Source organism: Mchenga conophoros, linkage group LG23 (assembly GCF_057382185.1).
Source record: "Mchenga conophoros isolate Kocher_MC1m ecotype Shallow Benthic linkage group LG23, M_conophoros_male_GT1.1, whole genome shotgun sequence".
NCBI classification, from domain to species: domain Eukaryota; kingdom Metazoa; phylum Chordata; class Actinopteri; order Cichliformes; family Cichlidae; genus Mchenga; species Mchenga conophoros.
In genome coordinates this window covers 6,812,978-6,838,678 of record NC_140547.1, presented here as the reverse complement: position 1 = coordinate 6,838,678, position 25,701 = coordinate 6,812,978, and the positions used below count along the sequence as shown (strand labels likewise).

The following is a 25,701-nucleotide window of genomic DNA, read 5'->3' as shown; positions in this document are numbered from 1 at the left end:
GCACTCCTGAGCAATGAAGACATAATATAATGGAAAATGTACTAGTATTAAACTCCAGGGTTCAGTGCTGTACAATGGATAAAGAAATTTAGTCAGTGTTTCATCACAGATATGCAATTCATTCCATCTTAACCCAGCCATTTTTTAGAACAGCATTGTTATTCCCTCCTTTAAGACAATTAAACTTATTTTAAACTGCGAAACATCTACTAATCATGTTTGTAAAATATGCCATAGAATTGGCAAAATCTATATTTTAATATACCATTAGTCACTGACAAATCAACCTGGGTATTAACATTTAAAAGACATTCTTAAAATCAGCAGAGAGTACGAGGAGTCCAAGTTCCAGCCTTTTATTTTCACACAAAGCTTTCAGTGTTATGTAACCTGACACGGGGGCTTGTTTTCCCAGAACTGCAGGTTCCACCCAAATAACATCAGACATACCAAAGCCCTGTCTGCAGAATCAGTGTGGTTCTCCACAAGGATCATCAATACTTTCACCATGGTTTTTCAAGCTCTTTTTGACTGTCTGAATTTTAGTAGTTGGCTGTTGCTTGCTTTTGTATTGCTGATTTTGTTTGATTTGATAAGAAACCGCAGACCTCGTAACTTTCCACCAGGACCCCGGGCTTTGCCTCTTCTAGGAAATGTTTTCACCGGAGTTGACTTCAAATCAATGATGAAGGTGAGCTTAACAGTCATGTAAAAGTAATGCATGCAACAGTATGCACATGCATTTTTTCCAGCAGAAGTTTGACTTACACACAACAACGTGGTCCACATGAAGTGCAAAAGAAATCACAACTGCAGAATAACAATATTGCAACTTAAAAGATTTTTAGTCATCACTGTCACACTTTCATACTGTGTCAGCAGTTTCAGTGGGGGATTTGGGAACTTCAATCTCTTAATGAAATATTTGTCATTGTCTACATATTGAAGGTATTACTTTGAAAAAAAAAAATGTTTGTGAAACATTTCTCCTCCTAATTTTTCCTGCTTGCAGCTAGCTGAGACGTACGGTCCTGTGTTCAGTGTGAAGAGAGGCAGTGAGAGGATGGTGTACGTTGCAGGATACAAGATGGTCAAAGAGGCTCTTGTTAATCAGCTGGATAGCTTTATTGATCGACCAGTTCTTCCTCTCTTCCATATTATCTATAAGGGTCTTGGTGAGTATAGGGGCATCAAGGTCTAGGAACTGCCAAACATACCCCCTCCCACCCGCACCACCAAGTGTCATCAGTCTGTCACTTTGACAAAAAGGGCTCATGATGTAACCAAGTATTCTAATTAAATTAAATCTAATCTCTAATTAAATACAATCTGAATATACTTTACTGAAGTATTTGCATTTTACAACTCATATTTTGGAGGGAAATATTACTTTGAAATATTACTCCACTACATGAAACTGTAGTTACTAGTTATTGCATAGATTTGTATTATTATTAAATATGTTTTGAGTATAAAGTATAACAATTATACGATTGTATACTATTAACTTTCCGTCATAAAATAAGCAGAAAGTAGACATAGCTGTAGCATGAAAGTGAAGTCACATTTGTTGTTGGAAAACATTTTACAAAGGACATCATATATATACAGCATATTTTTTGTGGGAAAAACAGAAGTATAACTGAGCAGAAACTAATTGTTAGTTATTCTATATAATATTGTCATAGGCATATCTTTGAGCAATGGCTACCTGTGGAGGAAGCAGAGGAAGTTTGCCAACACTCACCTACGTTACTTTGGAGAGGGCCAGAAGGCACTGGAGAAGTATATTGAAGTGGAGTGCAGCTTCCTTTGTGAAGCTCTCAAAGAGGAGCAAGGCAAGTAGAGTTCGGGAATTCACTCAGTTGGGCTGTTTGTTGTGCACTGAAATCATTTCTATAGCAGGATTTCTCTTGACCTGAGTTAAATTTGACATCTTCACAGGAAGACCATTCAACCCACACTACACCATAACAAATTCAGTGAGCAATGTGATATGCTGTGTGGTCTTTGGGCATCGCTTTGAATACACTGATCCAAATTATCGCAAAATTCTGGAGCTGGACAATGAGGCTATTGTGCTTTCTGGTTCAGCACAAGCACAGGTATTCCTTATGTAAACTATTGTAGTAATAACAAAATAAGCTGTGTTGGTCTATTGCTGTTCTGAGAGACTGTCGTCATCAACAGCTCCTTGATGCCTTTCCTGACTTGATGAAGCACCTGCCAGGGCCTCATCATACTATCCAAAACAACTATAAGGAGCTTTTGGCATTTGTAAAGAAGGAAATAGAAAAGCACCAGGAGGACTGGAACCCTGAAGACCCTCGTGACTTTATTGATACATATCTGTCAGAGATGGAAAAGGTAATATGAAGGCATTTCTAACAAAGCTTATGAATCCTGTTAGGTCAAGAATTGCATGCTTTTGCATCCTTGAACAAAGTGAACAAAGCCAGCAGTTTCTGCTCAAAATAGATAGTTTAAAATTTAATTTATATTTACAACTAAAGCACATATCATTGTAAAGAAAAGAAACACACACACACACACACACAAAGTTTTTTCTATGTTAATGTGAGAAAAATGTGAGAAAAAAATGTCAAGACATAAATGCTGCATTACACTTAGTCAGTGCTAATATGACTGGCAAACAGCAAGCCCAGCTTGATAATATATTAACTATATTTTACAAATTATTTTTTCCCTTTATCCCTAGTTTGCAAAGGTACACTATGACATCACAACAGTGTGATTTGTCAGTTGCAACTTTGATGCAGGAACAGCAACAAAATGGGTATATCAGACACACCAAACTGTAATACAAGCAAAAACTGGACTAAAAAAGATTTAGTCCAGTTTCAGTGCATTACTTGCTGATGAAATTTGTTTAGTTCTTCACCAAAATACCACTTTTAATTCCCTAAAGAATTATTATCAGTGTCACTTGAAAATTGATAAAATATCTAAATGCTTATATGAACCAGGAGTTTCAATTAGCCATGGTGGTGAATACTCTGAACATGCTTCTGGAGAGTACACCGGAAAATCCAATTAGTTCCCAAAATGTAAAAAAATTGTGAAAAATGACATAAAGCTTACTTAAAATAACTAAGTTAGGGCAACTTATTCATTATGAGTACAATTTGTCAAGAAAATGTAAAACATACTGTTAAATAATAATATATTTAGTGGTGGTGTAAAATAGCCTAAATCAGCTCATCACTTTGAATAATGTCAGTACTTTTTTGTTACATTAGAAACAAATGGATCCCCAGGCTGGCTTCAACCTTGAAACACTGTCGTTATCCTCCCTTGACCTGCTTGAGGCTGGAACAGAAACAACTGCTACCACCCTGCGCTGGGCCCTTGTAGTCATGCTGACCTACCCAGAGATACAGGGTCAGAGTCTAATCAATAACACTTAACATTGATGTATTTCAGTGAAGGACTGAGACTGTTGATGAGAGTTTAACCATGATGAGCAGTGAACTGTCTGTGTTAGTCCTTACTGTGCTTACATTTTCAGAGAAAGTCCAGGCAGAGATAGACAGAGTGATCGGACAGTCTCGCCTGCCCACCTTGGCTGACAGACCCAACCTGCCGTACACTGATGCTGTTGTCCATGAGGTCCAAAGGTTTGGAAATATTGCTCCCCTGGGATTCCCGAGACGTGCCACTAAGGACACTACACTGGGAGGATACTTCATTCCTAAGGTAAGTGACGATTTACCCGACTCACACAGAGATGGTTATTTCTAAACAGCTAATATCAAAAAGATTGTAAAACTTATTTTCAGGGCACAGCTACGACTATGATTCTTGCATCCGTGCTGTTTGACAAGAATGAGTGGGAGACTCCAGATGTCTTCAATCCTGAGCATTTCTTGGATTCACAGGGCCAGTTTCGAAAAAGAGATGCATTCTTGCCATTTGCAGCAGGTCATTTTAAATCGACTTTTTTTTTTGTTCTTTAGCAACAATAATCAGAATTCCCATTTTAGAAAATGAGTGCCACCAAAAACAAATACTTCTGTTTGTCACCCCACAGGTAAACGTATGTGTCTTGGTGAGCCCCTGGCCAAAATGGAGATGTTCCTTTTCTTTGCATCTCTGCTCCAACGCTTCACCTTCACTCCTATTCCTGGAGAAATGCCCAGCATGGATGGTGTGTTGGGCTTCACCCACACGCCTCAGGAGTTCAGGATGCAGGCAGCGCCTCGCTGATGTCATTCTATCCAAACATAAAGATCAAGAAGCTGAACCTCTTTATGAGCATACTAGAAACCCAAAGAGAAGCAACACCTTTTATTATATATATTCTGACCTGCAACTGAAAAAAAGCAACTTTCTTAATGTAACTCTCTTTAAGTAGTCTTGAGGAATAGTTCTCCAGGCTTCTTAATAACATTCAAAAATCTATTTTTGATGTTGGCTGCCTTTTTAAAAAAATTGTCTAGAAGTTGTCGCAGTGTGCCTAACCCCTTATACTATCTCCTGTCACTGACTTTCAGTCGGGTTCTTAAGTAATTTACCTCAAGAATGACTTCTTGACATTGATTCTTCCACTATTTTGGAAAATCAGCAACCATATAACAAAAACCTTGATTTTGTTCAACAGCTATTTTATATACAGCTAGAGAACAAATATAATCAACAGCATAGTTTAAACTGGAGTGGCCACAGTGTAGTGATTAAGAGATTAAGGGATGGTGATTGCGGCAGGAAGGACATTTTGCGTAACAATTTGTTTTTTAAATTTGCCAAGTCAAATACACAAAACTACACTTTGATATCAAATATACAAAGCTACACTTTGAAGGTCATGGTCTAGTCGTGATCATTCTTTAAATATTTAGCATCTAAAACACATATTTGGTTCCATGAGACATTTCTTTTGAACTGTGTGTAATTATGAACACAAGATCCCATTCGATCATAGACAGAAGACAGGGCAAAATTCAAAAAATTCAAAAAAGTGAAAAATTCACACCTCGTAGATTAGACCAAAAAGTGGAAGATTTGTTTGTAAAAAATTAACTGATCTTCATATAACCTGGCATGCTGCAAATTGCTTTTACATGTGATTATATAGAAGACCCTGTATTTATGGGTATTAATTCAAATGTAGGAGTGCTGCTTTTCTATTTCCTGCTTATGTTTTTAAATGTATTAATCAACACATTAAGAAATAAAACAATTGCATACTACGTGCTTATGATTGTCATTTTATTGGTGGCTTTCATGGATTTAGTTGTTGTCTAAAAGCCTCCAGTTCATCAACTATGCAAGGGAGAATATGTGTTCCCCTTTTGATTACTTTGATCATTTAAATATATTTTGTTCCCGTTATTATGTTAAATTTTGTTGAAAAGATTGTTTTTCATGTATTTTGGATAGGCAGAGAATTTTTTTGGTTGCGTGTCAGACACAGTAATCAAAGCCCGCCCTCAACCCATCACTGACATTTTGTTTGTTTTCCTGGAATTGCCACATGCACAACAAATGTAGAAAACTAGCTAAGTTGAGTTACTAGTTTATTTTATAAGTTGAGTTCCACTTGAAAGCCATTGACTTTAGGTCCTGGATTTTCAGAATTCAGTTCTGCAAGGTTTGTTCAGTCCCACGCTGACATTAGAACCCCTTATTGTCTTTGTCAGGATGTGTATTTTGTGAAAAAGAAAGTCCACCTTCTTCCCGTTTAGGTATGAGAACAAAGTAAATTTAAAAAAATCACCTGGTTAATAGCAGGTTGTAAAATTAGGCAAATACAACCTCACATGAAAAACAACACATTACATACAGCAGTGACTCATAAGTTATTTAACAAACATTAAGCTAAAATGCAGAAGCAGTTTGGAAAATTTCAAACATCTTTAGTGTTTCCAAATGAATTAAGAAGGTAAAGCTGGTGATCAAATGCACTTAGATGATCATCAGCAAGTATGACTATTTCTTAAAAAAAAAAAAAAAAAAAAAAGCAGTTGTAGTACTTGTAAAGCATGAAATTATAATTTTGATGCTTTTATAATATTAGGTAGTGTCATTCATTGAAAAGAAAATTAGTTGCCATAATCTTGAGTTCCACATGTTTACTCCTGACTAAATTTACTAATATGAATCCAGAATTACTTACTGAGGAATATTCTCCAGCATATTCTGTGATTTATCTACAGCATTGCAACCTTGGATGAAGAGGTTGATTTAAAGATAGTATTAGTCTTTCTTGCTGATAGTGGATCCTGCTCTGTACAAACTCAGGGCCCTGTTACACAGGGCTTACTCATCTGAATCAGAGTCTGAAGACAATGAACAGATAAGGAGGCTCTTTGTCTTTGCTGGCTCCTTTGTGGTGAAATCTTTACACTGTTCCTGCAGGTCGGCCTCAAGGCTGGTCCAAACCTCTTCTCGCGAGAGAGGGTGAGATGTCGGCTGATCACCTGTGCTGACCCTAAACCGAGCAGTCAAAAGAAGAGGAAAAAGACGAAGATTGTTTAATATTATAACAACACCAAGCACTGGTACTGTGGATGTTTGTTTGTGATCACTGACTGGCGTTACTGTACTACAAAGTCATTATTTAACTTTTTAAAAATAAATTGTGATATTTGGATTTACACATACATATTTAATCTAGAAAACTATTTTAGTGAGTTCCAGTTGAAAGCCAACTTGTCTTCCGCTAATTTCCCTATTTGTAAGTCCTGGATTTGCAGGTCTCAGTTATATTATGTACAATGTGAAAGCTACAATGCACAGTTTCAGAGTTTCATTTGTTCTTAAATCTAGTTTAGAAAGCTCTAGACAATGTTGAAGAAAGGCATCTAGCAGATAGTGGTGCTATATGTTTGACATCGCCAAAATAGATTTTGAGACAAGATGGGCACCTTAAAATATCTGTTAAACTACAACATTTTTTATTCATATACATCTGAAAAATTAGATTTTTTAAGACCATTTTGTATACCAGTCTAGTAATTCATTAAAAACTGTAATGTAAAGTGTAATAAATATATTTGCTTTACCAAATTACTTTGTTATTTGCTTCATACTAACAAGCTGTGCACATCACATGAGCTATTTTGCTAGCTTCAATTCTTTAATAGCTTAATTCAGTATGCTAATCTTTTGTCAGAAACCAAAATTAAGATATTGTGGTGGACCACTAGAGGGCTCCACTCATAACCAGTGTTGAGGAAGTGTGTTGCTGTGTTTTGTGGCGCGATGTGTTCAGTTGAAGTTGGGAGAGGAATAAAGAAGAAAGATACAGATACAGAAAGGGTGCTCTTCATAGAGGACTCACGCTCTGGGAGACGTTTTCTTGTGGACTCCGGCTCCCAGAAGAGCCTCCTTCCCCTGACCGTTGCCGACAGGCTAGCAGCAAACTGCGGGCTGCAGCTCATTGCAGCTAATGGCTCTCCCATCACAACGTTTGGGAAAAGGTTGGTGACTGTTTGTTTTCATGGCCAGGATTTCCAGTGGAACTTTGTTGTTGCCGCTAGCTCTGTACCTATCTTAGGTGCTGATTTTCTGTGTGCCCATGGACTGCTTGTCGATGTTGCTAACAGACGTTTAATTGATGATCTCTCATTTTCTTCGCTACCCTGTTTTACTCGTGCAGCCGAGCCCCTGATTCGGGCTAATGTAGTGACCACCAGTAATGCTTTTCAGCGTTTGCTTTTAGAGTTTCCATCGCTCTCTGTCCCTAATTTCTCTAGCATGGTAACAAAGCACGGGGTTGAGCATTATATTCCCACGGTTGGGCCCCCGGTATACACGTGCGCACGCCGCCTCAACCCCGCAAAACTGTCCGTCGCTCGGGAAGAGTTTGCAGCCATGGAGCGCCTTGGCATTGTACAGTGCTCGAACAGTGCATGGGCCTCTCCGCTTCACATGGTGCCCAAATCGCACGGTCGGTGGCGGCCATGCGGAGATTTCCGCCGTTGAAATAATGCCACGGAGAATGACAGTTACCCCATCCCCCACATTCGGGATTTTTCCGCCAATCTCGCCGGGACCTCGACCGTGCGCGCCTAAGACGTTATCCCCTTCGGCTTGTTCGAGTTTTTGCGCATGCCGTTTGGCCTGAAAGGTGCCGCCCAGACCTTTCAGTGGCTGATGGACTCCGTTTTGTGTGGGCTGCCGTTCGTTTTTGTTTACCTGGACGATATTTTGGTGGCCAGCTGCTCGGCGAGCCAGCACGAGTTCCATCTGCGCCAGGTTTTCCAGCGTTTGGCAGCGCACGGCCTGATCATCAACCCTTCCAAGTGCCAGTTTGGGTTGCCTGTTCTGGATTTCCTCCGGCACCGCTGAGGGTGTGGTTCCGTTGCTTGACAGAGTCCAGGCCGTTTCAGTTTTCCAAAGCTTTAAATGACATTCTTCCTTCCCGCATCATTAAGGATGCTCTGACTACTATTGGACCCTGTATCTCAATTTTAATGAACGCTTCATTGTCATCAGGCTGTGTTCCGACTGCCTTCAAACACGCAGTCGTGCAACCTGATATTAATAAAAGCAACTCTGACGGCAACGCTCTTTCAAATTACAGGCCAATTTGTAAACTTAACTTCATGTCTAAGATTTTTAGAAAATATAGTTATCCAGCAACTACAGTCCTTCCTAGAGACGGTGTCAGTGACAAATTTCGATCTGGATTCAAACCTTGTCATAATACCGAGACAGCTTTATTGAGAGTTTTTAACCACTGATTCAGGGCACCCTGTGGCTCAAGTTTTATTAGATCTAACTTCTGCCTTCGATATGGTTGACCATAATATTCTCCTAATAAGGCTGGTGTCACGGACTGCCGGGGCAGACCGTGTGGAGTGAGTAGAGGACCCAAGAGCAGACAGAGGCGAGGGCACAAAACTGGACTTAACAGCAAAGTAACTGAGGGAAAACCTGAACATAGACTGGGAAACTATGACTCTACTGAGATTTAGACTATGACTAAACAATATACAAACTATGACTTACTATGGCTGGGAAACTCTGACAAGGGGTAGGGGAGATAACACTGACACTGAACACAGCAAGACTGAGGACTAAATACACACATGAGGTGATCAGAGGAAGTGGAGACACATGAGGACACAGCTGACACACATAACCTAATGACAGGACAGGGGACGTGAAACTAAATGCAATGAACAAAAAACAGAGGACTCTTTCAAAATAAAACAGGAAACATGATGAGACAGACCAAACAACATGGGCTTGACAACATGAGACGTGGAACGCAAAGGGCAAATGAGACTAAGATCCAGGGGAAGGGGAAATGAGGAGCTCCAATAAACAGAACTAAGGCTGAACAACTTAGGGGTTTAAGAGAGGTGGATGAGCTTAACCCAAACAATAAATGACAAAACACAAAGACTCAAGTTCTAACTAATGCAAAAACAAGAACTTAACATATCCCCATACTAAAAACAGAAATACACAATATATAATGAACTCAAAATGCTGGGTCACAGACCCACCCATGACAGCTGGAAGATGTAGTTGGCCTTAAAGGCAAAGTTCTTTTATGGTTTAAATCGTATCTAGCAGACAGATCCTTCTCTGTCACCATGGGGAAATACTCTTCCTCTTCTGCCCCGGTTAACTGTGGTGTGCCTCAGGGATCCGTATTAAGCCCTACGCTGTTCTCCTTGTACATGCTGCCCTTGGGACTCATCTTTAAAAAACATAACATTCTACCACTGCTATGCGGTTGATATCCAAAGCTACCTTCCTCTAAACTTGGATGCCCCATCTCCTCTCTTGCCTTTGTTTGACTGTCTGCGAGAGGTTTAAAATTGGCTATCCCAGAATTATCTTGTCTTAAATGAAAGCAAAACAGAAATGATTATTTTTGATAGCCACATTCCCCAGGCCCAGCTAACCAATACACTGGGGTCTTTCACCAGCCACCTCTCTCCTTCTGCCAGAAATCTTTGAGTACTCCTGGATAGTTCTTTTAAATTAGAGAAGAAATCCACTGTGGTAAAAACTAGCTTTTAACAATCATGGCAAATTTTCAAAGCTAAGCCCTATTTACCACATAAAGAATTCAAAAAACTCATCCATGCCTTAATCACTTGCAGATTGGACTGTTGCAACACTCTTTACCTGGGCCTCCAACTCTCCCTCCTTCAGCGCCTGCAATCAGTCCAAAATGCGGCAGCTGGCCTCTTAACCAGCTCTAGAAGACATGAGCACATCACCCCCATACTCCCTAACTTGCACTGGCTTCCTGTCAAATATCACACTGATTTCAAAATCCTTCTGCTCACTTTTAAAATTCTAAAAAACTTGGCCCCTAGCTACCTAACTGATCCCCTTGATCTGTACAACCCAAAGAGAGCACTAAGATCCTCCAGCCAACTGCTTCTAATGCAACTAAGGCCTCGTTTAAAAACCAGAGGTGACCGTGCTTTTGCCATTGCCACCCCTAGACTCTGGAATAATCTTCCAGTTGATATCTGTACATCGGAATCAATTCAATCATTCAAATCACGCTTAAAAACACACCTGTTCAACTTAGCTTTTGAAGCATATAAGTTCTACTTTCATTCTGCCTGCACTACACCATGTAATGTAATTTTAATTGTAACTGTACTATTTGTTAATTGTTCTACCCGCTTGGCGGTTTTATTGTGAAGCACTTTGATGTACACTAGTCTTTTAAATGTGCTATAGAAGGGGATGGATGGCAAGGGAAGTGTACAAAAATGGAAAACAGTTTCAGACAGTAGATGCCCTTCGTGTGGCCATCACCACTTGGAGAAATGTTCCCACTAATCTCATGGAAGCACTAGCGTCAAGCATTCCGCAATGAATTTTTGAAGTGATCAACAATAATAGTGGAACTATTCATTACTGAGTTCATGTTTGAAACTTTAATTTCTGTTTTAGAGGAGTTTACGGGGTTTTTTGAGGTGCGGTCCTAAACTTTTGATCAGCTGTAAAACAGTCTGTTTGTTGTTTTCAATAAATTACACGCTCCAAAAATGTTTTGTCTCATTCCCATTTCTTTTTGTTGCATGTTGAAGCTCTACTTGGAACCTTCTTAGGATCCAATCATGCAAAATTTGAGTTTTTGCCATTTTTCAAGTGGACTTAAACTTATTTTTCAAGTGGACTTTTGATCGGGACTGTATAAATCTTTACTACCATTTCAACTTGGTTGTCAGCACCGGAATAATCACTGCCAAGAGTAGAAATAACACTTGATTTTGTGTGGTTCATTCATTTGTCTAATATATTTTTGATTAATTTGTTGGTGATTGTAGAAGAGGTCTATCAATACAAGAAAACTTGTATGATTTCAGTCAGTATTTAAATAAATTCAATAGGACAAATTTTTTTAATGGAGTTTACTGGGGTTATAGTGACTTTATTCATTTATATAAAAAAATAACATTTTGCCACTGAACTTGGACTTAGAGAAAATACTTTCACACTGGCATTGAGGAGACAGAGGTGCAGCAAGCATGTGTAGGCCTTGCTTATAGATAAAAATAAGCAGAGTTTTATCCACACATCAAACATTTTTGTGAATTTAAAAACAAAGGATAATATCTGAAGTCCTTTGTGTTAAGAAAAACTCAAGTGTTTCACAATAAAACAAGAAATAAAAGCATGGCAACAATTAGGATTGTAACATGCATATAGTGTCTCAATATGTAAAATTTTCATTAAATCTTTGGTGGTCCCATAAAGCTTGTAGAGTTTCAGTTTATTCATCGTTGTGTTTGCCCGACATGACATCAGCGAGGCGCTGCCTGCATCCTGAACTCCTCAGGGGAATTGTTGAAACCCATCACACCCTCCAAGCTCGGCATTTTTCCAGGAACAGGTCTGAAGGTGAAGCGTTGGAGCAGAGATGCAAAGAAAAGGAAGAGCTCCATTTTGGCCAGGGGCTCACCGATACATACACACGTTTACCTGTGGGAAACAGAAGTTTTTATCCTGCTAACCCTTGATATCAAATGTACTCTTAATGGAAACATAATTACACGCTATAAAATTACCTGCTAAAAATGGCAAGAAAGCATCTCTTTTTTGAAATTTGCCCTCTGAGTCCAAGAAATGTTCAGGATTGAAGACATCTGGAGTCTCCCACTCATTCTTATCAAACAGCACAGATGAAAGTATTGTAGTAATAGCTGTGCCCTGAAATAGAGTTATTAGATGTTGTTATTAGCTATTTATAAATAATTGACACACTTATGAATTGAATTTCTGACTCAGTCTGGTAAATAATCCCTTACCTTAGGAATGAAGTATCCTCCCAGTGTAGAATCTTTACTGGCCATTTTTGGTAATCCCAGTGGAACAATATTTCCAACCCTCTGGGTCTCGTGGATAACAGCATCAGTGTAGGGCAGTTTGGGCCTATCGGTCAAGGTGGGCAGGCGAGACTGTCCGACTACTCTGTCTATCTCTGCCTGCACTTTCTCTGAAAGGGGAAACAGTAACAACTAAAAGTCATCACAATATGCCATATTATTAACTGAAGTAAAAGTGGTCCCAAATATTAAAAACAAATGTCAGCAGCAGGTTTGCTATAACAACAATTACCGATGCAGTATTTATATTTAATTGGTGTGTGAAAATGAGGCTCTGAACCAACGATGTCTAATTTTTTGGGGGGGGGGGAAATGCCTCGATGCCCCTCCGGTCTACACCTCCTTCATTTTCATCTTTGGAGACTACACAAGGAGAGTAGTTGGGAAATTGAAGGGGGATTGATTAATAAGGGACTAACCCTGTATTTCTGGGTAGTTGATCATAAATACTAGAGCCCAGCGTAGAGTGGTCGAAGATGTCTCTGTCCCAGCCTCAATCAGGTCAAGGGTACAAGCCAGAAGTGTTTCAGTATTAAAGCCAGCATGAGGATCCTCTTTTTTCTAATGTAACAGAAAAATACAGACATTATCCACAGTACTGGGCTCATTTAGGTAATTTACATTATTACCAGTTAATCTCATGATCATAAGGACTGTGTTTTTTGATTAATGGATTCATTTGGGTGGCTGAAGTCTCAGAATTTTTTAAAGACTTCTTTTGAATGCCAATAGGGATCTGCTAGTGGCCAGCAATGACATGAACATGATGAATTGTTATGGTTTACATGAACATATGCCCCCATGGCTATTGTTGCTTTTTTTGTTTTTGTTTTTTTAATAAAGTGAACATAACAGGATTCATTTTTGTGTTACCTTCTCCATCTCTGACAGATATGCATCAATGAAATCACGAGGGTCATCTGGGTTCCACTCTTCCTGGTGCTTTTCAATTTCTCTGTTCAAGAAAGTCATGATCTCCCTGTAGTTGGCATGGACAGTCTGGTGAGGTCCTGGCAGGTACTTCATCAAGCCAGGAAAGGCATCATACAGCTGGTGAGGATGATAAACTCTATATAAAAGACCAACAAGAATATCATAAGCGATCATCACATTGTAGTTTAAACAACGAGCACCTGTGCCTGAGCTGAACCAGCAAGCAGAAGGGCATCATTGTCCAGCTCCAGAATTCTGCGAAAGCTCGGGTCACTGTATTCAAAGCGATGTCCGAAGACCACAGAGGAGATGATGTTACCCACTGCATTTGTCATGATGTAGTGGGGGTTGAATGGTCTACCTGTGAAGACGTCAAATTCTACTCAAATCAACAGAAATCCTGCTACAAAAATGATTTCAGTGCAGAGCAATCCCTTCAGTCATGTGAATTCCTGCAGCCTACTTGCCTTGCTCCTCCTTGAAAGCTTCACAAAGAAAGTTGCACTCCACTTCAATGCACTTCTCCAGTGACTTTTGGCCTTCTCCAAAGTAACGCAGGTGAGTGTTGGCAAACTTCCTCTGCTTCTTCCACAGATAACCGTTGCTCATAGATATCCCTTGGAGAATATTATATTAAGTTAATAATAAGGAAGCCTTTGCACGGATGTACATTTTGTAGGGGACTGAGTACAATGTGAGCCAAAACAAAATGAAGTTATCATTAAGGACTATGTGACAGGCAAGGCAAGACCCAGTTGCAAGACTCGGAGACAAAAGGGTAAACTAAAAGAGGCAGCTTTATTGCTGTAGCTTATACACTTGAAAATACAAAAAACTCAGGTGAGAAATAAAACTAGAAACTTAAGGAACTGATGAATTAGGAAACTAATGACATGGAATTCCAGAAGACAGCTAGAGAAGCCGACACCACAGAGAACAGAGGGAGATGCAGACAGTATGCACGCAGGAGGAGATTGGGGTAGAGTGGACACACCTGAAGAACACAGCTGAACAGAATCTGAAGATATGAAAGACTGGTGAGTAAAGGGAACAAAACACAGAGAGATGAACATGGAAAGATTAAGGGAGAAAACAAACAGAGAGGACTAAAGAAAGTATTAACTGGACACAAACAGAACAAACGTGAAGAAACCAGAATTGAAGAACTATAGTATAACTAATAAACCCATCCGCACAGGAAACTAACATACTCAGGAACTAGTTCATAATTATCTTATTATGAAATAATAAATAGGTCCAAAATGAAACTCAAAAACTGGGTCCAAGACCCAGGACTGTAACAGCACTACAAAAATAATTTCATTATATTTTTACATTTGATATGCTTTTTCAGGGTTTGTTTTGAGAATTGGGCCATACAGAGACGTGATATAATGAGGATGTACAGGTATTGATCATTTCTAGTTTGATGACAATCTAATACAGTTTAAGACTTGGGGAAGGAGGTTGGTACAGCAAAAAATATAGGCAATAGCACATGTTTACATGCACGTGTTTTAACTACTCACCTAAGCCCTTTAATATAACATGGAAAAGAGGGATGATTGGTCGATTAACAAAGTTGTCCAGCTGGTTGACAAGAGCCTCTTTGACCATTTTATATCCTGCAACAAACACCATCCTCTCACTGCCCCTCCTCAAACTGAACACGGGGCCGTACTTCTGAGCCAGCTGCATTTAGAAATAAATCAAGAGAAATGTTTCACAGTTGGCATTCCTTTAGAAGTAAAGACTTTTTGTCAGATTAAAAACCCTTCAAGTGGTAGACAATAACATAAACACAGTATTGAAAAGGATCTGAGCTGGAGTTACTAATAACTCCCTGAAACTTTTAAATGTTTTTAAAGTTGAAGTCCTGCTATTATCTGTTGTTTTTCCATGTGCGCATTATATTGGCCAGTGTACTACGTGTACACTAAATTGCACTGTAAGGATCTTCTCCTCCTCACCTCATGCATTGTTTTGTAGTCTACTCCAGTGAAGATATTTCCTAGCAGAGGCACAGCCCAGGGTCCTGGTGGAAAGTTGCGAGGCCTCCGGTTTCGTATTACATCACTTAAAATTAACAATACAAAACTGAGCAAAAACCAACTAGTAAAATTCATACAATCGAAGAAAGCTTGAAAAATCATGGTTGAAGTATCAGAAATCCCTCTGCAGAGAAGCAGTGCGGCCCAGCAAAGAGTGCTGTGGTATGTGTGGTGTTATCATCAGGCTGCAGAGTGCTCAGGATAAAGAGGCCCCAAACATGTTACATAACACAAATGGACTCTTGGGAACTGTCGGAAGCTGGAATTTGAACTGTTTCAGCTGGCTGATGACTGTGAGCTTATGTGTTAAATGTTAACATAAATGAGACCATTACAAGGTAAATCAAACTTTGTTTGTTCGGGTTTTTTCAGAATTTTTTCACATCTGGAAAGTATGATATTTCACAGTTCACAATTATAAGGTGAAAGGTCATCTTGGGGTAGTCAGCTGGTAAAGCAAACAGTTATGAATGCTGGGGTTCTTGTAACTTCATTCATTTTTATTAAGAAATTATATTTTTGCCACTGTCTATTTGTCTTTTTGGAAATAATCTTTTTGGCTTTGGAGAAACCCTTTTTACATTGGCACTGAGGAAGCAGGGCTGCACAAGTATTCCACAGCAAGCCTGAATAGCTCAACACTCAAAATTCAGACATCACCACTGACACCATTCACCCTTAAAAAAACCCAGCCTTGATACCCTTGATAAGAAAACAACCTAGGGTTCTTGACATATGCTCTAAAGCCTCAGCACAGAGTTAACCATCACTAGTTCGAGGTTGCAATGAAAGACCAAATTGGCGGATGCTGCCAAATAGCCATGGGTTTTAGTTTCCTTAGGTCCTATTTAACATTCTAAGTTTGTCGTCATATTGTTTTCTGTTGGGTCTAAAGTCAGACCCCGCTGATCCCAGAACTTATTCCCGTGAAAGAAAAACAAGGCAACAGTGATCGATCGTTTTACTTGCAAGGGAGGCCTTGTCGGTATCTCAGCTCATCATAAATGACCTCGACGACGGCCCCCTCTCGCTCCCTTTTATTGACAACGTTCACACAATAAACAATAGTTTACAACACATACCTTCCCCCGTAACCCCCCTTGGTTACAAAGACAAGGCACTGGGTGTGTGTGTGTGTGTGTGTGTGTGTGTGTGTGTGTGTGTGTGTGTGTGTGTGTGTGTGTGTGAGAGAGACCCTGCTGATCAAAGGGTCATATAACATAAAAGCACAGCAGGAACATCCTTGGTCATAAAGAGGGTAGTCTCCCCCACACCCTAGATGGTTCACCCTAGATAACACAGTGAAGCCATACAAAGGGGAGGAAGTTTGCCAACATCAAACAAGGGTGTTCCTGTGATAAAAACACTATCACCCCCCCTCCCAGAATCTTAAGGATCTGGGGAGGGGAGGACAGAAAGAATACTTTAAAACTATGTACAAATGGTAAACATAAAAATGACAAACATTTAATATTTCAACTTAACATTTTCCTTTTCTTTTGTGGTACATACCATCAGTCTAAGCGGCTTTGTTATATATGGCGTTATTTTTGTGCCATTGTTCTCAGTGCAAGTAAAGAAATTTTGAGCACACGTAAAAATTTTTTTGAGCGCATGTAAAAACCATTTGCAGATGCACAAAAATAACGCCATAGTTATAAGTAGTGATGGCCAAATGAAGCTTTCCGAAGCACTGAAGCTTGTATTGAAAAACGGTTCATTACTCGAAGCTTTTCAACACAGTCCTCTCCGGTGACATCTGGTGGTGAAAATTTTGAAGAGCAGCTTGAATCTGCAAAATAAAACGGACTGCTCAATTATCACTGCTCACTCAAGAGTGGAGTTCTCTCTGATATTGGGCCACCGTTCCGTTGCTTTGAACATGTAATTGGTTTTGTTTTCTCGATTGGGGGGCTGAAAAAAATGTAATGCGTATCTGCGTAATACATTTTGATCAATAAACTTTCCCTATTTAAACATGCACTATGGTGTGGCCTTTCTTTGCTCATAACTCCTTGATGTTGGTAAATACAATAAGTGAGCAATATATATAATATACATATGAGAATGCACAGCACATTATGGAGTATGCCCCTGCTGTGAAGTCCTGCCTCCATCTACTTGTCGTTTAATCACTGGACAGCTGGACAGGTTCATACAAAATATTAGATGAGGCCAATTGTCCTATACATATTTTTGACCTAGGGGTGGGATTGATTGTGAACTGGAAAGGGAAAATGCTTAGGGAGCTGAGTACGGCTGCATCGTCACTGATTTGTAGAATCATTTTTGATTCGATACAGGATCCGATTCAATTTGATTGGAATCTGGAAAGTTTTGCCTCAGTCAGAAATATTACAATTCTGATCATTTAACAGTATATATCCATAATTTCGTATCTATTAAAAGAAAGCTGACACATGTGAGACTTAATTAGAGATGTAAACAGAGAGTTATGAAACCTGCAGCTGCAGAAGCCAGCGAAGAAAAAAGAGGCAAACACAGCGCGGACCCGCCGACACATCAAAATCTGACTCTGACGCGTCGGGTCCGCGCTCTGTGTTCACGTTTGTATGCAGAATCCGTAAACCTGCTCCCAGGTACTGTTTTAGCTGCATGGTGTTTGACGACATGTTGTGAGGTTTAACCTGAGATGCTGGCGTTTCAGGCATAATAACGTTAATTTACAAATCGACACGGGATTTTAATGAATCAATATCACTTTATTCAATTTAGCATGGATTGTAATCAGAAAGGCGATAATCAAAACCCACCCCTAATCAAGAACTTGCAAAGTAAAAACATGATCAATGTAAGGTAGCCCTTTTGTTATTTACAGTTAACAAGAGGATTAGTGTTACTGTGCGCTGGCTGAGTCTGTTTCTTTTCTTAGAAATAGTTTCTCCTGCCCTGGAGAAAATCCACTTGCATGGAACAGAAGAGGCTGTGGAGTGCAGGAACTACACTGCAAGCTGGTAGATATGCAGGTATTCCTGGGTCCTGCAGACTATCACCTAAAAACAATAAACAAAATGATTTTCTAAACTGTAGCAATGTAATGTACGTATAGTGTCAAATACATTGTTGTAGTCTTCATTAGCTTTAATTCACATGGAAGTGTTCCTAAAGTCATATGCTGTAATGATATTTCCATTATGAAAACATGATTTTGGACATTTCAAGTTTTTCACTTCGGCAGATAAAATGAATTGAGCAAAATCAACTCAAAATATTCCCACACGCCAGAACGTCCTCTCTTCCTCGCTGGCTCCATATCTGTCAGTGGAATGATCACCTCTTCGCTCTCTGTCACCATCAACACACTCCACGAATCCCGTGGATGATTCACTTCCTTATATCCGTTTGAATCAGGTACCGAAGCAGTTACGTGCGTAATGAAGCTTCGGACGTCACTGGTCACGTGACTTTTGCCAAACGAAGCAAGCCTCGACACAGTGCTTCTGAACCAGTGTGTTGTTTTTTTCGACACACGCTCCGGAGCGTCAGCTTCAAGCGGGCCATCACTAGTTATAAGCATTTGTGAATAAATTGGACATCAGGTGAAGATAATTCCTGTCTTCAAGTGTTCTTCCTTCACTGCATCAGTATCCCTCTTACAGGGAGCCACAGTGTATGCCACAAGGAACCTTCTGCCGGATGTAGCTAAGAAATACAGACCCAGAGGGAAGCTGTCATGTTTCGGCTGTGTGGCAGGCAGGAGAGGACCCAAACGCAAACTCACAGAGACAAAAGGTAAACTCAAAAAACACAGCTTTATTGCTGGCGTGAAGTGGGACATGAAAAACAATACAAAATAAACTAAACTGGGAAAACTAAAGCACAAAGAACCACAGGGAAAAATCACACAGCTATGATGGAGACTACGACACTGACAAAGAGAAACACAGGGCTTAAATACACAGAGGGATAACGAGGGAATGAGACACAGAAGGAGGGCACAGCTGGGAGAAATCAGGACTGGACGAGACAGAGACGCAAAGCTAGAAACACTCACATGAGGCATGGACCTTCAAAGTAAAACAGGAAGTATCACACAGAGACGCGAACTAGACACAGTGGAGACAGCAACTAAGAAACAGAGACAAACCATAAGGCAGAGGTCTAAGAACCAAAATACACAGAGGGAAATACTCAGCTTTGAACACAAGAGACTAGACTAGAGGGAGTAACAAAAGACCAACCATGAGAACATAATGCACAATGCAGGGTGACAGAAAACAAGAAACTCAAACATGCAAAGACACACAATAAACAGAACAGAGGGGGCACAGAGAGACATGAAGGGCAGGGGAGACTTAACATGGGTTGAAACACAAGGGGGAACTAATAAGCAAATGAACATAGGAGACCTAATGAGCTAAACATACTATAAACATCAAAATGAACTAGAACTCAAAACACTGGGTCCTAAGACCCAGGATCGTGACAGAAGCTGCTTTGCCCGCCCAAGAAAGACTCTTCAACAATATGAAAGAAATGAAAGAAACTGATTTAAATACGTTTTTAAAGCTCACCACACCAACTCATATTTTTTCCTTTTCAACCAGAGCAAAACAACTCCTTTAACTCTCACCCACTTCATGTCACGGTCTGGCTGGCAGACCGTGGGGATGTGGGGAAAGGAGGACCCAAAACGCAGACTCTGCGATGCAAACAGTGCTCTTTATTTACAGTGAAAAGGCTGTAAATACAATAACTCCCTGTTGCTCCCTCGAACCCCGTGTGCGTGCTTCCCTCCGATATCTGTGCTCGTGCTCCCCGCTGTTGTGTTTCCGCACCCCCGTGCGTGCTGCCTCTCCGGACCACTCCTCCTCCTGTAGGAAAACCAGAGACGCAGCCGTCAACACTAACCCTCGGCGGGAATATACGAACAACACAGACATATGCTGACACACTAACTTGGTACAATAACTCAATGATCCCGCGCCGGTGGGAGCTCCAACACTCTCCTAAGTAGCTCCCCCGACGAGCCCTGATCACCAACAGGTGTGGCAGGAACTTCAGGTGTGGCCAGTCCTTTGCAGGGCCACACCCATCAGGCCTGCAGGTGGCTGTGCTCCATCCTCCAGCCACACCCGCAGACATACACACGTATACACCCACACCCTGCCTATACATACGATTGGGACACAGACTAACACAGCATTGTGGAGAAAACACACATCACCAAATGATAATAATACTAACAACAATAACAACAGTCAAAACTGGTCACGGACCCCCGAGTCCTCCAGAGCCGGGTCCGTGACACTTCAACTGTGCAAACAGGGAACTCAAGGTCCAAAGCAGTTTGGGCATGAAGTTTAACTGGATATTGAAAAGCATTTATAGTCTTACTGAGCACTCAAAGCATTTCAGTATGTTTAAAGTGTTTCATTTTATGGTGTCTTGTCACTATTCTCTCCTAAAGCCTGTAAGAGTTATTTAGTCATGACCCAAAGACACGCTGTGATGTATTTGTAACAGAAAATAATTTTACATTTAAAGGAATAAGACTCATTTTAAATTTGCTCAGTAAATTGATTCTGGCAGCCATTTTTAGAATTAATTCTGCTGTGAATTCTAGCATTCACATACTAGATTCTATACTAGATTTGTATTCAGTATTACACAATCACTTATCTATCTGTTGATAGGTAACATGTAATCTTTTGCAGTCCAGAGAAATTTGTTTTATCATGAAAGGAAATTGCATTTCTAATAGTTGTAAAAAGATGCAAAGTTCACAGAACAGTTTGATTGGCAAAGAATTGTAAAGTCTAATAGATAAAAATAGGTAAAAAGGGCAGTTTTATCCACATGTCATCAAACTTTCTTTTTGTTAATTTAATTTCAATACAGCATATATTTAAAGAATTTGCCTTATTATAGATAAAGTTACTATTAGCTTATGGCATCATGTGGCACCTAATTTTCAGTCAGTTGCTATAATGCATGCACATTATTTTTTCAAGGTTGTCTAACCATTATTATGTATTATGTAAGAAAACTTTATTGTTTTATATAGCACTTTTCACAGAAAAAACTCAAAGTGCTTCACAGTAAAAGACAAGAAATAAAAGTACAACAACAGTTAGCACTGTGACATGCACATTGTGTCTTACTATGTGAAATGTTCGTAAAATGTTTTACAGAGTATATTTTCTGTGTTTCTAGTATGCTTTTTCTGTATGCTGTGATTTGGTGATCCCATAAAGCTTGTGGAGTTTCAGTTTATTCATCTTTGTGTTTGCATGGCATGACCTCAGCGAGGCACTGCCAGCACCCTGAACTCCTCGGGAGAGTAGGTGAAGCCCATCACACCCTCCAAGCTCGGCATTTCTCCAGGAACAGGTCTGAAGGTGAAGCGTTGGAGCAGAGATGCAAAGAAAAGGAAGAGCTGCATTTTGGCCAGGGGCTCACCGATACACACACGTTTACCTGTGGGAAACAGAAGTATTTATCCTGCTGTTCATTTTGCTATCAAATGTACTCTTAATGGAAACCTAATTACACGCTATAAAATTACCTGCTGAAAATGGCAAGAAGGCATCTCTTCTTCGAAATTTGCCCTCTGAGTCCAGGAAATGTTCAGGATTGAAGACATCTGGAGTCTCCCACTCATTCTTATCAAACAGCACAGATGAAAGTATTGTAGTAATAGCTGTGCCCTGAAACAGTGTTATCAGATGTTGTTATTAGCTATTTATAAATAATTGAAAGACATATGAAATGAATGTTAATTTCTGGCTCAGTCTGGTAAATAATCCCTTACTTTAGGAATGAAGTATCCTCCCAGTGTAGAATCTTTACTGGCCATTTTTGGGAATCCCAATGGAACAATATTTCCAAACCTTTGGGTCTCGTGGATAACAGCATCAGTGTAGGGTAGGTTGGGTCTGTCGGCCAAGGTGGGCAGGCGAGACTGTCCGACCACTCTGTCTATCTCTGCCTGGACTTTTTCTGAAAGGGGAAACAGTAACGACTAAAACAGACAACTTAATAACCATCATAGTCAGACTGGCCTAAAATCTATATTCTTCAGGCTGTTCTCATTTTTCTTGTTTGTGCCTGCCCATCTGTCCCCCCTTATCCTGCTTGTGACCTAAAATCTCATGACAATACACCAATGGTTTACAATTCTTAAAATGCATTTGACAGACAGAAAAAAGGGAGTTCTCTCCTTTGGAGTTACAGTCAAGGATGCAAAGGCGTATCCATTATGAAAGTGGCCCACCTAGAATTTAACCCACAAATTCTTCTTGGAGGAGGAAACCATCCTTTATTTGCTTTCAGCTGTTTAAGATTCTCAAGCTTTTTGACCTTCACTTTTTCTTCATGCGATGATAAAGGAGAGTTGAAAGCAGGGATTGAAGATATGCAATCTGGGATGTGAGAAAGGGGGATAGAGTAATAAGTTACCAACCCTGTATTTCTGGGTAGTTCATCATAAATACTAGAGCCCAGCGTAGAGTGGTGGAAGCTGTCTCTGTCCCAGCCTCAATCAGATCAAGGGTACAAACCAGAAGCGTTTCAATATTAAAGCCAGCACGAGGATCCTCTTTTTTCTAATGTAACAGAAAAATACAGACATTATCCACAGTACTCGGTTCATTTAGGCAATTTACTTTATTACTAGTTAATCTCATGATCATAAGGATTGTGTTTTTTGATTAACTGATTCATTTGGGTGGCTGAAGTCTCAGAAACTTTTGAAGGACTTCTTTTGAATCTAAACACAGTTCTGGCACATTACAAATGTGACCTATTAGTGGCCGGTATAGACAATTGTCATGGTTTACATGAACACATGCTTATTGTTTCAATTAATTTTTTAAAATCTAACAGAATAGTATTCATATGCTTCACTAGAAATGTTTTTGTGTTACCTTCTCCATCTCTGACAGATATGCATCAATGAAATCACGAGGGTCATCTGGGTTCCACTCTTCCTGGTGCTTTTCAATTTCTCTGTTTAAGAAAGCCACAATCTCCCTGTAGTTGGCATGGACAGTCTGGTGAGGTCCTGGCAGGTACTTCATCAAGCCAGGAAAGGCATCATACAGCTGGTGAGGATGATAAACTCTTAGTAAAAGACCAACAACAACATCGCAAATGATCATCACATGGTAGTTTAAACAACGAGTACCTGCGTCTGAGCTGAACCAGCAAGCACAACGGCATCATTGTCCAGCTCCAGAATTTTGCGAAAGCTGGGGTCACTGTATTCAAAGCGATGTCCGAAGACCACAGAGGAGATGATGTTACCCACTGCATTTGTTACGATGTAGTGGGGGTTGAATGGTCTACCTGTGAAGATGTCAAATTCTACTCAAGTCAAGAGAAATCCTGCTACAAAAATGATTTCAGTGCAGAGCAATCCCTTCAGTCATGTGAATTCCTGCAGCCTACTTGCCTTGCTCCTCCTTGAAAGCTTCACAAAGGAAACTGCACTCCACTTCAATGCACTTCTCCAGTGACTTTTGGCCTTCTCCAAAGTAACGCAGGTGAGTGTTGGCAAACTTCCTCTGCTTCTTCCACAGGTAACCGTTGCTCAGCGCTATACCTATTAGAATATTATATTAAGTTAATAACAAGGAAGTCTCTGCATTAATGTACATCTTGTAGGGCACAGGGTAAAATGTTTTTGGACTGTGAGAGGAAACATGGGAGCTAATAAAGCCCATGCAGATACAGGGAGAACATGCACACTTCACAAAGAAAATCATCAACTACCAAATTCACTGCAGTGAATCAACCCAAGGCGTTCTTGCTGTGTGTAATGTGTCTAATGGAGAACACATTAAAATATGTACCTAAAGTTTCTAGAAAGTAGGTAAAATTTGACTTACTAGTTGCATTTCACCACAGGACTTCTCATTTAATGCTATGCCAATGATATATTGGTGCTTGTCATTTCCAAAAGGCAAAAATTTAATAGAGTTTAAGACTTGGGGAAGGAGGTTGGTACACCCAAAAATATATGTGATAGCACATGCTTTCGTGCACGTGTTTTAACTACTCACCAATGCCCTTGAATATAACATGGAAAAGAGGGACAATTGGTCGATCAACAAAGTTGTCCAGGTGGCTGACAAGAGCCTCTTTGACCATTTTATATCCTGCAACAAACACCATCCTCTCACTGCCCCTCCTCAAACTGAACACGGGGCCGTACTTCTGAGCCAGCTGCATTTAGAAATAAATCAAGAGAAATGTTTCACAGTTGGTATTCCTTTAGAAGACCTGAACTCTTCCACGGCATACATTTTTAATTTCTCTTTGATATTTGGGCTGAATGGGACCAGATGAATGTAAAAACAAAGAATTACCAGATTTTTTTTTTTTTTACCTGATTTTTGTTTCTAAGAAAAATGAGAGCCACATATAAGGATATTTGTTTAAAATTTCGATAGAACAGTAGCAGTATAATGTCCTTGTAAGTGGATCTCAGGCCCTTGGAGAGCAAAATTGAGTATTTTGGTCTAAATAACCCAAAATGTGAAGTCCACATATATGGATGCCAGGTCCTAGGAGGTTAAAGTTGAAGTCTTGTTATTATCTGTTGTTATTCATCGTGCACATTATATTTGCCAGCCTACTGTATGTAAACCAAGTTGCACTGTAAGGATCTTCTCCTCCTCACCTCATGCATTGTTTTGTAGTCTACTCCAGTGAAGACATTTCCTAGCAGAGGCACAGCCCAGGGTCCTGGTGGAAAGTTGCGAGGCCTCCGGTTTCGTATTACATCACTTAAAATTAACAATACAAAACTGAGCAAAAACCAACTAGTAAAATTCATACAATCGAAGAAAGCTTGAAAAATCATGGTTGAAGTATCAGAAATCCCTCTGCAGGAGAAGCAGTGCGATCCAGCAAAGAGTGCTGTGGTATGTGTGGTGTTATCATCAGGCTGCAGAGTGCTCAGGAAAAGCGGCCCCAAACATGTTGCATAACACAAATAGACTCTTGGGAACTGTCAGAAGCTGGAATTTGAACTGTTTCAGCTGAGTGATGACTGTGAGCTTGTGTGTTAAACATAGATGCGTAAAAGATATATTATTAGTTTTTTTTTTGGTTGCACAATAACTTATTTTGTGGTGTATTTTCAAAATGCTTCACACTTGAAAAATGTCAGTATTACACAGTTTACAATTATGAAGTGAAAGGTAATGCGGGGGTGGCCATCTGGTAAGATAAACAATTCAGGCAGGAAGTAGTAATGAGGAAAGAGACAAAACTCTTCCAAAGTTCATTCAGGAACAGCTCAACTAACAGCTCAAAGAATACAAAAGCTCTGCTTCAGTGAGTACTGAGACTGAAAACCCAGCAGTGCTCGATGGGGAGCCAACATATGGAGGAAACAGATTAGATGATCCATTAAA

The 25,701-nt window shown here is 39.9% G+C and overlaps 2 protein-coding genes and 1 pseudogene across 4 annotated transcripts; 1 reads left to right on the top strand and 2 right to left on the bottom strand.

Moving 5' to 3' along the window:
* The first annotated feature begins 423 nt into the window (after positions 1–423).
* Positions 424–5,210, top strand: LOC146546547 (cytochrome P450 2J2-like). Of its 2 annotated transcripts, none has more exons than XM_085266402.1 (9): positions 424–691; positions 1,013–1,175; positions 1,689–1,842; positions 1,949–2,105; positions 2,191–2,367; positions 3,261–3,402; positions 3,530–3,717; positions 3,801–3,942; positions 4,052–5,210. In XM_085266402.1, exons 1-9 carry the CDS (start codon positions 509–511, stop codon positions 4,225–4,227), a joined length of 1,482 nt encoding a protein of 493 aa, XP_085122528.1. In that variant the 5' UTR covers positions 424–508; the 3' UTR covers positions 4,228–5,210. The 2 variants fall into 2 exon arrangements, with proteins under 2 accessions (XP_085122528.1, XP_085122527.1); XM_085266401.1 differs by having other exon boundaries at positions 425–691; positions 1,689–1,838; positions 1,945–2,105.
* A 6,146-nt stretch (positions 5,211–11,356) lies between these two features.
* LOC146546546 (cytochrome P450 2J2-like) lies at positions 11,357–15,503 on the bottom strand (annotated as a pseudogene). Its single transcript, XR_014890934.1, has 9 exons — positions 15,236–15,503; positions 14,795–14,957; positions 13,729–13,882; positions 13,466–13,622; positions 13,206–13,382; positions 12,752–12,893; positions 12,255–12,442; positions 12,015–12,156; positions 11,357–11,928 (listed from the first exon to the last, which is right to left on the bottom strand). The product of XR_014890934.1 is annotated as a cytochrome P450 2J2-like (transcript).
* Positions 15,504–19,027: 3,524 nt separating this feature from the next.
* On the bottom strand, positions 19,028–25,242 carry cyp2ad2 (cytochrome P450, family 2, subfamily AD, polypeptide 2). Its single transcript, XM_085266403.1, has 10 exons — positions 24,963–25,242; positions 24,343–24,505; positions 23,729–23,882; positions 23,466–23,622; positions 23,206–23,382; positions 22,743–22,884; positions 22,092–22,279; positions 21,846–21,987; positions 20,237–21,757; positions 19,028–20,151 (listed from the first exon to the last, which is right to left on the bottom strand). The coding sequence occupies exons 1-9, from the start codon at positions 25,143–25,145 to the stop codon at positions 21,582–21,584; spliced, it is 1,482 nt and encodes a 493-aa protein (XP_085122529.1). The 5' UTR covers positions 25,146–25,242; the 3' UTR covers positions 19,028–20,151; positions 20,237–21,581.
* Between the last annotated feature and the right edge of the window lie 459 nt (positions 25,243–25,701).

Coding starts and splice junctions, on each gene's coding strand:
- LOC146546547 (XM_085266402.1), top strand. CDS start 509: ATGGTTTTTCAAGCTCTTTTTGACTGTCTGAATTTTAGTAGTTGGCTG. Junction 2,368..3,260: donor ATCTGTCAGAGATGGAAAAG/GTAATATGAAGG, acceptor TTGTTACATTAG/AAACAAATGGATCCCCAGGC. Junction 3,943..4,051: donor ATTCTTGCCATTTGCAGCAG/GTCATTTTAAAT, acceptor GTCACCCCACAG/GTAAACGTATGTGTCTTGGT.
- cyp2ad2 (XM_085266403.1), bottom strand. CDS start 25,145: ATGATTTTTCAAGCTTTCTTCGATTGTATGAATTTTACTAGTTGGTTT. Junction 22,885..23,205: donor ATCTGTCAGAGATGGAGAAG/GTAACACAAAAA, acceptor CTGTTACATTAG/AAAAAAGAGGATCCTCGTGC. Junction 22,280..22,742: donor GAACTACCCAGAAATACAGG/GTTGGTAACTTA, acceptor TTCCCCTTTCAG/AAAAAGTCCAGGCAGAGATA.